This window comes from Meriones unguiculatus, chromosome 8 (assembly GCF_030254825.1).
Source record: "Meriones unguiculatus strain TT.TT164.6M chromosome 8, Bangor_MerUng_6.1, whole genome shotgun sequence".
NCBI lineage: Eukaryota > Metazoa > Chordata > Mammalia > Rodentia > Muridae > Meriones > Meriones unguiculatus.
In genome coordinates, this window is record NC_083356.1 from 107,631,214 (window position 1) to 107,644,737 (window position 13,524).

At 42.8% G+C, this 13,524-nt stretch overlaps 1 protein-coding gene across 1 annotated transcript in view; it reads right to left on the reverse strand.

Moving 5' to 3' along the window:
• Stk39 (serine/threonine kinase 39) overlaps positions 1-13,524 on the reverse strand; it is a gene marked incomplete at its 5' end in the record, with an annotated part of 194,716 nt that overhangs the window by 89,549 nt on the left and 91,643 nt on the right. The window contains 4 exon segments of the mRNA XM_060390333.1: positions 937-1,004; positions 3,046-3,108; positions 9,124-9,153; positions 9,242-9,364. Coding sequence (XP_060246316.1) covers positions 937-1,004; positions 3,046-3,108; positions 9,124-9,153; positions 9,242-9,364 — 284 coding nt within the window.

Sequence of the window (13,524 nt, forward strand, 5' to 3'; positions counted from 1 at the left end):
CTCTGGGCTCCAAAGGCAAAAGCACAAAATGATCTACTTCATTCTTTGGCAGTTGCTGAAGTCACTAACTGTACATATTCCTCAAAGCTATTACGTTGGAACAGATTCACTCTTCCGCTCATGCTAACTCCATGAGTTGGAAGCCAACCTTGCCCTTGACTGTACACCCACTTTTTCTAGCCACAACTGTGAAGACCTCCATTAATCATTAAACACACGTGCTTTATATGTTTAACTGTCAGGAGAATCCATGTTTCCCCTTTACACCTTCAGAATAATGCTGTCACAGAAAGCATTCTGACTGACCTGGCTGTCTGCAATTAAGTTTAGCCAATTTTCCTTTCTTTTAGATACTACATCCTTAACAAAGAACATCTAAAAAGATAGACCTTTAAGTTTCAAAAAAGTCTTAAAATAGAAACAGCTTTCATTCACTGGTCTATGGACTATCAGGTGCCATATTTGTATCCATTTCCTAGAAGAATGAAAGTGCTTTCAAAATATATCTGTCATTTCTCTCCAGTGGCTGATCAAACCTGCCACTGAAAAATGTTCTGAACAGGCAACTTGTAGTGTAAGCATGGTTTATTTCTGTCAGAAACTGACTGCTGGAGTGTGAAAGAAACTCATTAAAAATCTCTTACTGTGATCTTACATTGTTAAAAAGAAAAAAAACTATAAAGAAAAGGCAAGGGGAGAAAAAAATGTAATGAAGTGTACATAGAGCCTATAGCTGCTCTCAGATGGTGTTTCTCTTATTAATCATTTTGCAAGCATTGAAAGGAGTATAATTAGTTCCACGAATATGACATTCATTGTTTTTTGGAAAAATCAAGTAAGTTAACAATTTCATATTATCCTAATATTATGAGAAGTTAAAGGAGGAGGTCAGAACACTGTAGAAAAAAATGCAAAATAAGCAATAATGCTATTTACCTTAATCTTAAAACAAGATTGACTGCGCAAGGACCTTCTCTGTAATCTTCATTAGCATTGGGTTGGCCCTTTGAAAACAAAACAACAGATAACATTGTAAGCTCTACTGGGAAGAAAATGAATAAAATCACAATATCTCTTGATTCCTATAGCACTTTCTGGAAACTTGAAAATTAGTGCTTCTCCCGGCAGGTCTTTTTTGGTTTCAAACGCCTTTTTTAGAGGATCAGAAAAATGCTTAAAAAACATCCTGACTATGGATGTGAATGCTTCATACAGACAGCCTCAGTCAGAGGTTGGATTCTGTGCGTGAACAGCACTGTTGCAACTAGCCCAAATTAAGGCCATCCATTTAATGTGGCACTCGGCTGGTCCAGAGCGAAGTGCCAACATCCACCAGACCTTAGAGACATACAAAGATAAGGAACCTGGCCAGGGTCGGTTGTGATACTTGTAATTCCAGCATTCTGGCCATGGAAGCAGGAGAATTGCAAATTTAAGTACAGCTTAGGCTACATACCAAGAACCTGTGTCAAAAAACAAGAGCTAGGGATGTAGCTCAGTGGGAGAACACTTGCCTACCATGCAGAAGGTGTTAGGGTGTATCCCTAGAGTAGATCTGGTAGGGTGGGGGTGCACTGGGATGACTCATGAACATTAAACATAAGCATCGCAGGTGAACACGGATTTTAATGGGCAGTCATCCTGCCTCCACTTCTCCCCTATCACCCTGATACAGATCATCCATCATGGAGGCCTCTACAACACAGACTATTCCTGCGAATACCTGGGCTTGATCAGAACTCCTTGTTCAAGTGGGAAAATAAAAGATGTCAGGTACAGCTTGGCTCTGCTGGGAACCTGCAACCACAGACAGGTAATTCACAGAGCCCGTTGCTCCATTCACAAAACAGGTAAGCCACCTGTCTCAAAAGGTTGCTGGGGAAAATAGGAGATGTGAGAGCGAGCCATAAGTTGGAAAATATTATTCAATATCGTCTCCTCTTCCTGCTTACTTCCTTGGCTTTTGGACCCATACTTGCTCCTCATTTGTCTTCTATGGGGAGGCCTCAGGGTCTTTGACTCAGTTGAATGATGAGTGTAAAGATAACACTGAATCTGCTTCTGCCTCTGAGCGGCTACATGGCCTTGCACAAACCGGCTAACCTCCGTGTGTCTTTCTGCAGCTCTTAGCCACGGACTAGCTTCCTGCAGTCATGAATCCCCTCTGTCTAAACACCTCCTCAGCTCACAGCTGCTCCATAAGGAGAAAAGCAGGTAAAACAGGGGGGCATATCATCAGAATATCACTGTACAACAAAATACCTGGGGCTATCCTGGGGTCCTGTGTTCGTATCCTTCCCTTGATTGCCTTACCACCCAACACAATCACAGCACAGGCCTCCTGTTACACACCTGTTCTAAGTATAACATGCACTGCACAGTCACTGAACTATTATTTTATTAAGACAAGTGATAGAGATGAATTGGCCCGTAAAATTCAATGATAAAAGGATCGAGAGGGTGTAGAAATCCAATCAGAAGCATGGGAGAAAAGTATCAATTAATAACAGTATTTGTTGGCTAGAGTGTAACAGGCTTAAGAATCATTTTCTTCTCTTTGTTTATCTCACCCAGTACCAGGGATTTCTCTTTATTTTTCTTTTTTAATTTTTATTTTTATATTAATTACAGTTCATTCACTTTGTAGCCCAGCTGTAGCCTCCTCCTTTTTCCCCTCCCAATCCCACCTTCCCTTCCCCATCTTCTCCTATGCCCCTCTCCAAGTCCATGGATAGGAGAGGTCACCCTCCCCTTCCATCTGACCCTAGCTTATCTGGTCTCATCCACCAGGGATTTCAAAGGCACGTCATCTAGTTCTTTTGCAAAGTCTTATTTAGAGCTGAACATCTTGTAAAAAGCAGCTGATAGTGGTGACATTCTCTTTCTTTGTAACTGCTTAAAGAGATGGTTTCTTTGGTTGTTGTTTTTAAGACCTTCATTTTGTAGCACTACCCTGATGTTGTCTGTCCATCTGCAACTGCTGAGTTTCTCTATGAAGCTTTCTGCAAAGCATCTCAAATAGGAATGACAGGCAGAGGAACCCACCTGAGAGTCGTGCACAGAGAGGGACTGTATTTGCTCGGGGATGCCACCAGCGTTCACCGAGATCTGTCAAGAAAAACGATATTATGATATGCAAGGAAGACAAAGGGAGATGTTATCATTGGGACATTACAATATCCTGATCATCAGAGATGCTAGTTTTAGAAGACCATAGGCAGCAACATCTGGAAACGCACATCCCAAGTGCTGCTGGCCACCCTCGGACTTCAGGGCCCATTTGTTCTGCCACTCAGAATCTCATGGAGAAGGAAAATCTACGACTTTAATGAATTCTGGGGTGGCCCACGCAGTTTAGGAGAAATGGTATGCTTTAAACTAACAACTTATCTTGTGGTAGCATTTCATCTAATGTTAAAGGGACCTTAATGAAAAGAGACAAAGAGTCAGCAAAACCTGCCTTACACAGCAGTACTTTGAATAAATTTTCGCTGTCATTTGATAAGGTAAACGGAGTGAAAAACAACAACAAAACCATTTCCCTAAAAGAAATGCAAGAGTCAAACTCGAGATTTCTCTTCTGGTCCTAAGGTGTTTCTGCCTCAAGCTCTTCGTTTGTGAGCTCTACCCTGGAGCACAACCTTGAGAGATAGTCAGCAACAACAACAAAACCCACCACAGTCAAAGAGAGATATGGATGAAAATAAGCAAACGGGATCTTATTTCTAATTTATTACCAATACTAAAATAAGCAGAAGTCTTCGCAGCAAGCATGTCCTAAAGTCTCAGAGAATAAAATTCTTGCTCCCTGTGCTCAATTAAAAATAACTTCATTCGGACTGAAGTGATAGGAAGAGGTGCATTAATGCCTCTGGTTTGAAAGGAATGGAAAAGTGAAGGTGGGCAACTGGATGAATAGAACACACATGTAGAAAAGCACCTTTAGTAACTACTGAAGCATGGTGGCAGGTATGTCCCTATAAAGTGTTTTAATGTTGCTGTACATTTGAAAAGTTTTATAAGAACACGATGGTGAAAATGACTCTTAGAAACACAACAGATCTCTGGCCACTTACCAGCAGAGGAAAAGGTCCTCTATCAAATACCCCTTTCAAAGAGTCATTCAGGCTGATCCACAATCTGCCCCATCCTTCCCCAATCCCTTGTTCCTGGGCCATCCTCAGTTGGAGGGCCAGTCAGGTGACTGGACAGAAGGGCCACACATCCTGCAACTTCCCATGTAGGCATAAGTCTGCGTGTCATGGGGGAGTCATTCCCAGTAGCACTGGACACAGGACTCCTCCAAATATGCAGGGGGTTCAGTGTAAGAAAGAGGTACCCCATACAAAATGTATTCAGTAATGAACAAGTGCAGGTCCCACTGTCACCACTGAGAGCTAATTCTATGAAATCAGGCCACAGCCACACACTCCATTAACCAGAAACCCTATAAGAAAGCTGGCGCAATTTAGTAGCAGTCACCCCTCAACAAAAAAGTTTGCCGGGTTGCTTTCTTTCAAAACGGTTTGCCACAAGAAGGCTACTTCAGTGGATATGAAGGAGGAAAGAAGGAAAGCAAGAAATGAATGTTGAAGTCCCTCTGGAAACTGACCCTGACAGGCACCTCAGACTTGGTAAAAGAGAGGTAAACGCACTAGCACTGGAAAAAGAGAGAGAGAGAGAGAAAAAAGGCATTGTCTGACTTCCAACTTTTCTTGGAGCTGGGCTCTGTCTGTTCTTTTTCTGCTTTTAATAACACTGTGGCAGAATACGATGTGCTGTGCTTGACTGCATCCCACTAGAGCAGAAAACCGACATTAGTGCACAAATTAACCAAATCCAGGGGAAATCTGACTTGCTGATAATAATGTAGTAGAATCCAGTTTTGAGTTCTGATAAATATACTCAGATTATGTGAAAAACTAACACAAAGAGAAAATGAGTGAGGAGTTTATCATCTTTGTAGCAATTCCACAAATTGAAAATTATTCTAAAACAAAGAGCTCACGTTTGGAAACACAGTGGATTTCTGATCACAGGTCTATCTTTGGTCACAAGTACTCTGGAGGGCAGTCACTGGATAAATGGCAGCAGCTGGTACCTAGGCTGAGCAGCCTGTGACAGACAGGGGTTAGCACAATATATCTGTGAAGAAACCCGACCTTCTGTGCCTTTACACAGGTCTTGGCAACTCTGAACTTTAAAAACCTTCCTGATTAGTGGCTAGGATCTAGACAATTGACTAGGAAAACTGCAGAGGCCACTCTGAATCCAGATATGCAGAGCGGCATCCAAGAAGGTTATGTAGCTAAGTTTCCAAAGCTTCTGCTTTGACGTCTGCCTGTGTAGAAGAGAGAGAGAGAGAGAGAGAGAGAGAGAGAGAGAGAGAGAGAGAGAGAGAGAGAGAGGGAGGGAGGGAGGGAGGGAGGGAGAGAGGGAGGGAGGGAGGGAGGGAGGAAGGAAGAGAGGAAGGAAGGTAGGATTGCAGAAGTCATCAAAAAAACTGACTTTGACTTGAGCTAAGCAGATTCTCCAAGAGGGATCCTACAGACATGTCTGTGAACTGTCCTAGCATCAGAGAAAACACCTTTCATCAGAATGGTTTTAAAAGCTAGTGGCAGTTTTTAAAAACCATCAAATGACAGAAATAAATTTAATCTTCACAATTGTGTTTAATCTTGAGTTAAACCTGGTAAAAATTAATTTGCTATAAATCCACATTAATTTCCCCAATGCGAATAAGACCCCAGAGTTGGCAAGCTGAGGCTTTCATGATTACCCTATCCTAGACACGGAATAACAAAACCCTTCAACAGCCTTCTTCTAGGATCTTCTTAGCTCAAGTCAAAGTCAGTTTGTCTGCTGATTTCTGAAATGCTTTCTTCCTTCATTCTTTCATTCTTTGTTTGTTTGTTTGTTTATTTCAGACAGGCAGTTGTCAAAGCAGAAGCTTCAGGAACTTAGATCCACCACCCTCTTGGGCGCCATTCTGCATACCTGGATTCAGAGTGGCCTCTGCAGTTTTCCTAGTCAATCATGGGGATCCTAGCCACTTATCAAAATCCTGCCCTCCCTCCCTCTTCTCCTCCCATTCCCCTCCCCTAGTCCACTGATAGGGGAGGTCCTCCTATGGGGGAAGCTTTTTAAAATTCAGAGTTGCCTAGGCCTAACCCTAAGCTACCAAATTTAACTCAACTGGCTGAGCCCAAGAATCACTTCAATGTTTCCAGCATTTTGCTCGCTCTAACTGGAGGCAGGGCAGTAAATCTTTTCATGTCTTCTAACCTATGTATGTGGCTTTGAAAAGAAACTGTTTGAATGAAAGCCTTGGTGAATGTCTTCCACTGTTAAAGGAAAGCAAAGGTAGCTCGATTAAAAGCTAAAGTCAGCTTCATTTTTCACATAGAAAATTAAGAGAGTGAAGCAAAAATGACAACAGTCATATAACAAGTACTTAGTTCAGAGTCTAACAAAAAGAAATTCCAAACCACTTCTCAAAGGAAAATCGAAGCGGTGGGGTGCACACCTTTAATCCCTTTAATCCAGCACTTGGAAGGCAGAAGCAGGCAGATCTCTGTGAGTTTGTGGCTAGCCAGTCTATAGAGAGAGTTCCAGAACATCCAGGGCTACACACAGAGAAAACATGTCTCAAAAACAAAACAAAAGGGTGCTGGAGAAATGGCTCAGAGGATAAGAGCACTGATTGCTCTTCCCAAAGGTCCTGAGTTCAATTCCCAGCAACCACATGGTGGCTCACAACCATCTAAACATGAAATCTGGTTCCCTCTTCTGGCGTGCAGGTGTACATGCTAACACACATTGCATAAGTAATAAATAAATAAATCTTTAAAAAAAAAACAAAACAAAAATCAATAATGGATAGCAACTGGAAATTTTAGATAAGATTTATGAGCTAGAAAAATTTAATTTAAAAAATTAAAAAAAAATTTGAAAAATTGAGCCCTTAGCCAGGCTCTTCTCCGCATGCTTCCCCAAAGATGAAATGCTCCCTGGAAAGCAGGCTTTCTCCTCTCTCTGCATAAATCCCCAAGCTGTCTAACACAGTTCCATGCAGACATGAGGTATGGGCCCAGTTTTTGATCAATTAATCCTCTCTGGTTCTAATATTAGTATTGTTGTTAATGAACTTTGGTCTCCAAGGATTTCTATAAAACGAGATGATAAATAAAAGGTGATTATCCATTTGCTGAGAATTATTAATTACTAGTGGGTAAGTTTCCCAGAAGATCATATTTAAAAAAAAAAAAAAAAAAAACTGGGCCAATTTTTCAAAGTGCTGGGCTATGAGTTTCAAGCTAACTAGTGAGAACTCTGAGAGCTTAAGAGTCCAAAGCAGAAATTCTTTCCAAGGTTGAACCTCTAAATGTGGCCCAAGAGATACTTCTCCCTCTGTGCCCCATGGACAAACAGCTCCTCAGACCCCTTGACCTTCTGCGACAGCTGCTGTGATGCCTGCATGGTCTCCTTAGCCTGCCGAGGATGGCACACAGCCGCTCACAAGCAGAGCACTCGTAAAACGCCACATCTCACTGGCTAAACCCGGCAGTACCTGAGCAGCTTTGGCCGAACTTCGCTTCAACTACACATAACATCCTCTGATCTTTTATCCCCATTCTGACCATATAAATATTATGGCCTATTCATTCCTCCATTTTATGTTTTCACTGTAGTGCCTGGATATTCATGTTAGCAACAAACATAAAGGGTACAGTCAGTCTCCAAAGGGGACACACATATAAATAAAATACTGCCCTCGTTTTCTGGACAAAGACGACTGAACTGCAACACTTTCTGAGTCAATGATGGTGCTTGAAGCATCTTCACTTGTTCTACATCTAAGCAGGACTCACACTTTCAATTACAGAGAGTCTCAGAGGCAAAATGAAAAAAACCTGAACTCTGTGCTTTCCTCTAGTCACAGTGGGGATGTGGCCAAGAGAGGGTAGAGTTAGTTATACCATCCCAATACAACGTGCTACCCAGGGCGTCCCATTGTGGGGGCTCCACCACTGCTCCTACGGAGAAGAACAACATCCTAGAGCAAAGTTCATGTTGTAAGTAGGAAACTGAGAGAGTGGTTCAAAGAACGAGCAGGGAAGAAGGCAGGATCTGAAGGAGAGCCAACGTTGGTGGCCAGGTACCTGAGCAATGACAGCAGGACCCTTTCACTACGGGGAGATGAAGAGAGCAGGGTGATTGGAAAGGCCAGGGGACACGGGGCCCTGTGGCTCTGCAACAGGTTTGCTAAAAGCACAGCTAGCTACTGCTGCCTCAAACCCAATGAAAGATGGCGCTTCACTCAACCAAAAGGAACTGTCTGCTAATTAAAAACAGAAGAAGAAAAAGTCTGGGTGGGTATCATTTCTAGGCCACAGTTTTCCAGTTTTGTAATGAGGCTTTAGCAAGGTATGTATTAATTACTGTCAGTGAAACACTGGGAGCTATTTAAATATTCTCAAATTTCCTCTATGAGTATTAGTATGCTATAATCATCATTAGGCATTAGAATAATTAATCAGATGAAGGAAGAAAGTAAAAAAAAAAAATGATCTTATTTAAAAAAAAAATGACCAGTTCTCAGTGAAGTCATGAAAAAGGGTTTCTTGCTTACCTAACTCAGCCAGTGCAGTTGAAAGGTCAGAGATTCAACCTGGAGTTCCTTGCACTTCAATGTCTGTTGTTGTTTTTTTCCACAAATTAAAGCATGAGGCAAATTTTATCTGTATATTTTTAGTATTTTCCCAAAACTGAACACTATGAACTAGAAATAATTATTTCCTTGTGAAGGCCAAAGATTCCACTGAGTGTGTTTCCATGTGATTCAACCGTCTTCTTGGCTACCTCATAAGTGCTATGATCATCCCACAGCAAGGGGAGTGCAGAGACTCACAGAGAATTCTGGGTAATCCACCACACTCTAATCAGGCCACGAAAACCCTGGACAGAATCAAAACCAATAAACTCTAATTGCCTTTCCTTTCTCTCTTACTTCATGAGATTTTGAGGACTGTCTCCCAAACGGATCCAACCCTGATACCCAATGGGGGAATAAATAAATATGCAAATACACACAAACATACATACATAATTACCAGTCCTCACCTCTGGGTTTTCTTCTTTCACTCTTCGTGACTGCAAAAACAATTACACGTCCATTAAAACACATGAGATACACCAGAAACACAATGCACATTGGCTAGTGGTGATCAGGGTTGTGTACCTTCTCTTGGGAGGCAGCTGCTCTCCCTTCCTCAGTCTTCTCATCCATCTCATCATCACTCCACTCCCAGTCTCCATCTTCAGTTTTATGGAGGTGGCCGCTTGACCCGGGAACTCGCCTTACCTGAAGTCAAGATAAGCCATATTCTCACTGGCTGGCTGAGCACAGCCCTCCCTGGACCTGCTGCCTGCGTTATACAGCAGATGCACAAGACTCTGAAAGCAGTAACCTAAGTGGCTCTCAGTCCACACACAATGGAAGCTCACACACCAAGGGACCCTACAACGTGAAGACCTCCACCTCACCATCCTCCCAAAACTACTGGGTTCTTGAAATGCCTAAGTATGGCAGGTAGAACAAAACATTTTTAAGAATGCCGCCCACGTGATCCATTAACTATGGACTGCATTTTTCACATGCATTAGCAACTTTATTAGTTACCATGCACAAAAAGTCATGTGCCAAGTTTCAAAATTGCCTGAGGACATGCACCCAAGCTGCTGACTGCTGACGGAGTGAAGGCCGAGAAATCTGGGCACCTGATGAAGCACATTGGGCCAGAGTATCAGCGATCTAAAACTTACATCCACAGAGGGAATCCTCATCCATTGTCACATTGCTCTTTTTCAGACCCTGACAGCATACCCGAGTTCCAGGATTCTATCCAGTCTACTTGAGCAAAACAAAACAGCCTTAGACTACTCCTAACACACTTATTAGTACATCTGACACCTGTGAGATGACAAATAGAGCCTCTTCATCCCCAACCTGGCTGTCATAATTAGGCTTCCTTCGTTACTGCACTTGGGGACACAGGGTGTCAGGGTATGATATAATTCATGGGACGTGCTTTCCAAATGTACTGTGCTTGGTAAGGAAAAGCTTTTAAAGGGAGAGGATTCTCCACTCTGGAGAAGGAGCTGCTGACTATGGCAATTTGAGATGTAATTTGGCAAAGCAGTGCAGCAGATGAACATGTGAACCCAACAGCAGGTGGCCCACTGTCTCACAGGAACTTCAAGTGGAAAGGGACCTTAGAGACCATGTGCTCAGCCCCTTTATTTTACAAATGTGGAGAGGAAGGCCCAGAAAGTGACCCAAGAACAAGTAACTGCTGGGGTTAAACAAAACAAAACAAACAAACAAAAAACAAGGAAGAAACAAAGCATCAGTTTCTTTTTTTTTTCCACGTGGAAGGTTTTATTAAGGGGAGGGGGGTCACAGGGACCATCTCTGGGCAGGGTAGGAGAGAGAGAGAGGAGAGGAAGAGAAAGACATGGAGGAGGAAGGGAGGTCCCTGAAAGAGAGAGGGGAAGAGCAGAAGAGAGGAAGAGAGCACAGGAGAAAGAAGGTGAAGAGCAGCATCAGACTCTTATTCTCCATATGTCACTGAAATCAGAAAGAAGCTGTCTAGAAAATATCCAAAGAGGATTCTGGAAGTCTGTGATACAGAGGTGGGGAGAGATCCAGATGGTAAGAGTTCCTGCCTTGTATTCACAAGGACCTAAATTCAATCCCCAGCACTCGTGTAAAAACCGCTCTGCTTGGGGGTGTACGCAATCCCAGTGCTGAGGAGATGAAGACAGGTAGATCCCTGAGGCTGTATGGCAAGTCAGCATAGTCTATTTAAGTAGCTCCAGGCCAGTAAGAGATCCTGTCTTTAAAAAAATGTGTGCATTATTTAAGAAATGACACCCATAATTGTCTTCTAGCTTACCCTTACACACACATACATACACACACACACACACACACACACACACACACACACTTGTACATCTATGATGTGATAATAAAGGATATGTTTCTACAATAGAAACCATTCAGCCATAACACAGACATGCCATTAAACAAAGAGCAGCAACCACTGAACACTTTGAATGTAAGCACTGTACATGTCATATAAACATGAAGACATGAACAGACGTGCAGAGAGGGGCTGGGTTTGAGATTACCATGTATAAACTGACTGCCTGTTCTAAAAGATTTGAGCTCCAACAAAGAAAATTCAAAAGAACTAAAATCTATTCATAATTGAAATTAACTTTTAAAATGTGCAGCCATTTTCACCACTCCAGAAAGGGGCGGGGGGGGGGAAGTCACCTTTGAGACACTCCGTGCAGCACCTCCATGCTCAGCATTGATGTTTCAGCATTGGAGTCTGAGTTGCTGCAAAAACCTATTATCGTGTTAGTAATTTTAATGGTTCTTATAGATGCTGGCAAAGTACTACAGAAATAAATGCTGAAATGCAGTTAAGGATGTTTAGAACAGATTGCTCATTTCCAAACTACCAAGGAATGGGTAAGGAAGAGGAAATAATTCTCCACTGACATATACAATACAATTAATTTTCCTGGCAACACTAATCATGATGAGGGGCATTTGTTAATGACTACATTTAAAAGAAAGGAATTTGGAGCTGTAACAATTATAAAACAGATTTTCGACTAAGAAGTGAGAAAACAAATGAAATCACAGACCAAAACCAAAGTAAACACTGCCTTTATGAATAATTGTAGAAACAAGGGATCACCAATAAATTAGTATTCCTCACTAAATTACACAAAAGGAACGTCCTTCCTCCAGGAAACAGCTCAGACTCAGGCTCTGAAACAGAGAACAAGCCTTATCCCCCAAGCACTGCCTTCATGAGCTCTGTCAGTTTCCAATCTACAAGCAGAATCTGAGTGCCAAGAAGAAAACGCCCAGCCCCTCATGTCTGCTGTATTGCAGACCCTGGCTGCTTCTCTCTCAGTTTTATTTGCTGAAAGAGAAAAAGATAAAACAAAATGTCTAGGATTATGGTCCCAGATATTGAAAGCTATGACAGGATGGGCCTTTAGCCAACTACCTTGTTGAGCAAACCCGTCAGTATATACATTAACCTAACCAGGACATAGAGCACTCTAAAATGTATAAAGGGAAAGTACAGGCTGAACAGTATCAGGAATAAAAACCCAAGTTCGTCTGCGCACCGGTCCCCAGCTCACTCCAACAAATAAAACTGCAGTAAAATTTGAAAGTCAGGTTTCGTGTTGTCTTTATGTGACAGGGACATCGAGTAAAGAGGGAAAAAAAAATCAATTGTATGAAATCACATCCTTGGAGGGAGTTTTTATAAGGACAAAGCAACAACTTTTACCTCATAGAAACAGAGCGCCTAAGTTTCATTTGTTTTACAAGTGGCCTTCTGACTTAGGAGAAAGACTTTGGAAGGTAGAGGTGGGGGAGGGGAACTCCCTTTCAATGACTACAATCTATCAAGCCATTACAGAAAGGAAACAAAGATCTGACTGCCCACTGGCTTGGGGGAGGGGGACAGAAAAAGACCGAGGAGCAGTGGCACTCACTGGCCAGCTGCAGTGGCCACTGGCCGGGTGTCCAGAGCAAACATGGAACACAGCAGCGAGGGGAAGAAGAGGACAGAATGATGGGACAGGTGGCCAGAGTACTCTAATGGTTCCCCTGACATATTTGTAAGGGGCGAGTTTCTACATTGGCCCTGATTTCAGACCAGGAAGGAAAAGGAATTGATCAGGGAGCCAACAGAGACCTGCTCCATGTGGCATTTGATCATGGAAATGGATGTGCGTGTCTCTAGCACACTAGGAGCAAAAGAAAAATGCATGCTCAGCTGGCACACCCAGCCACTTACCAACTGCCCTCAGAGTCTTTCACTGCCACAAGACTCTCTAGACACTGGGTCCTGGAGCCTCCTGGGAATAATTTTCCCTATGACTGAGAAGTCTGAACTCAGCTTCTCTTCCCCTGCAGACATTACATGTGCCTGACTCAGTCCTATATCCAACTCACAGGGGACCTCAGTCCACCCAGCCTCCCCTGAACAGCAGAAAGCTGCACAAGGCATATTTCTATTTTCAATCATTCTACTAACAAGAAGCATTAAAGTTGCTTCTAATTAATTGCCTTTTTAACGTAGTTGAGGCAAACAACAAGGCTTCTAAGTTATCAAAAATTAACAAACACAGTGAGGCTTGGTAGGGTTTCAGCAGTGAGCGTTTCACTGTCTCCAGGGCTCAATGCCGGCATCAGCCCCATCTGAACATTGGTACCCAGCCCTTCTGTCATGCCTGTGCTACTTCCTGGGGGCCTCAGCTCTGTCCTCTCCTACCTGCCACCTCACACAGCCTGGAGCCTAAGCTGACTCCCTGGAGGCTTGTATTTTCACTTGCCTCATACTCCCCTCCTCTGGCTGATGGTTCAGTCTATTTAGCACACCACTGAGGAAACACGCTGGGTCAGCCTGTACATCCAACTCC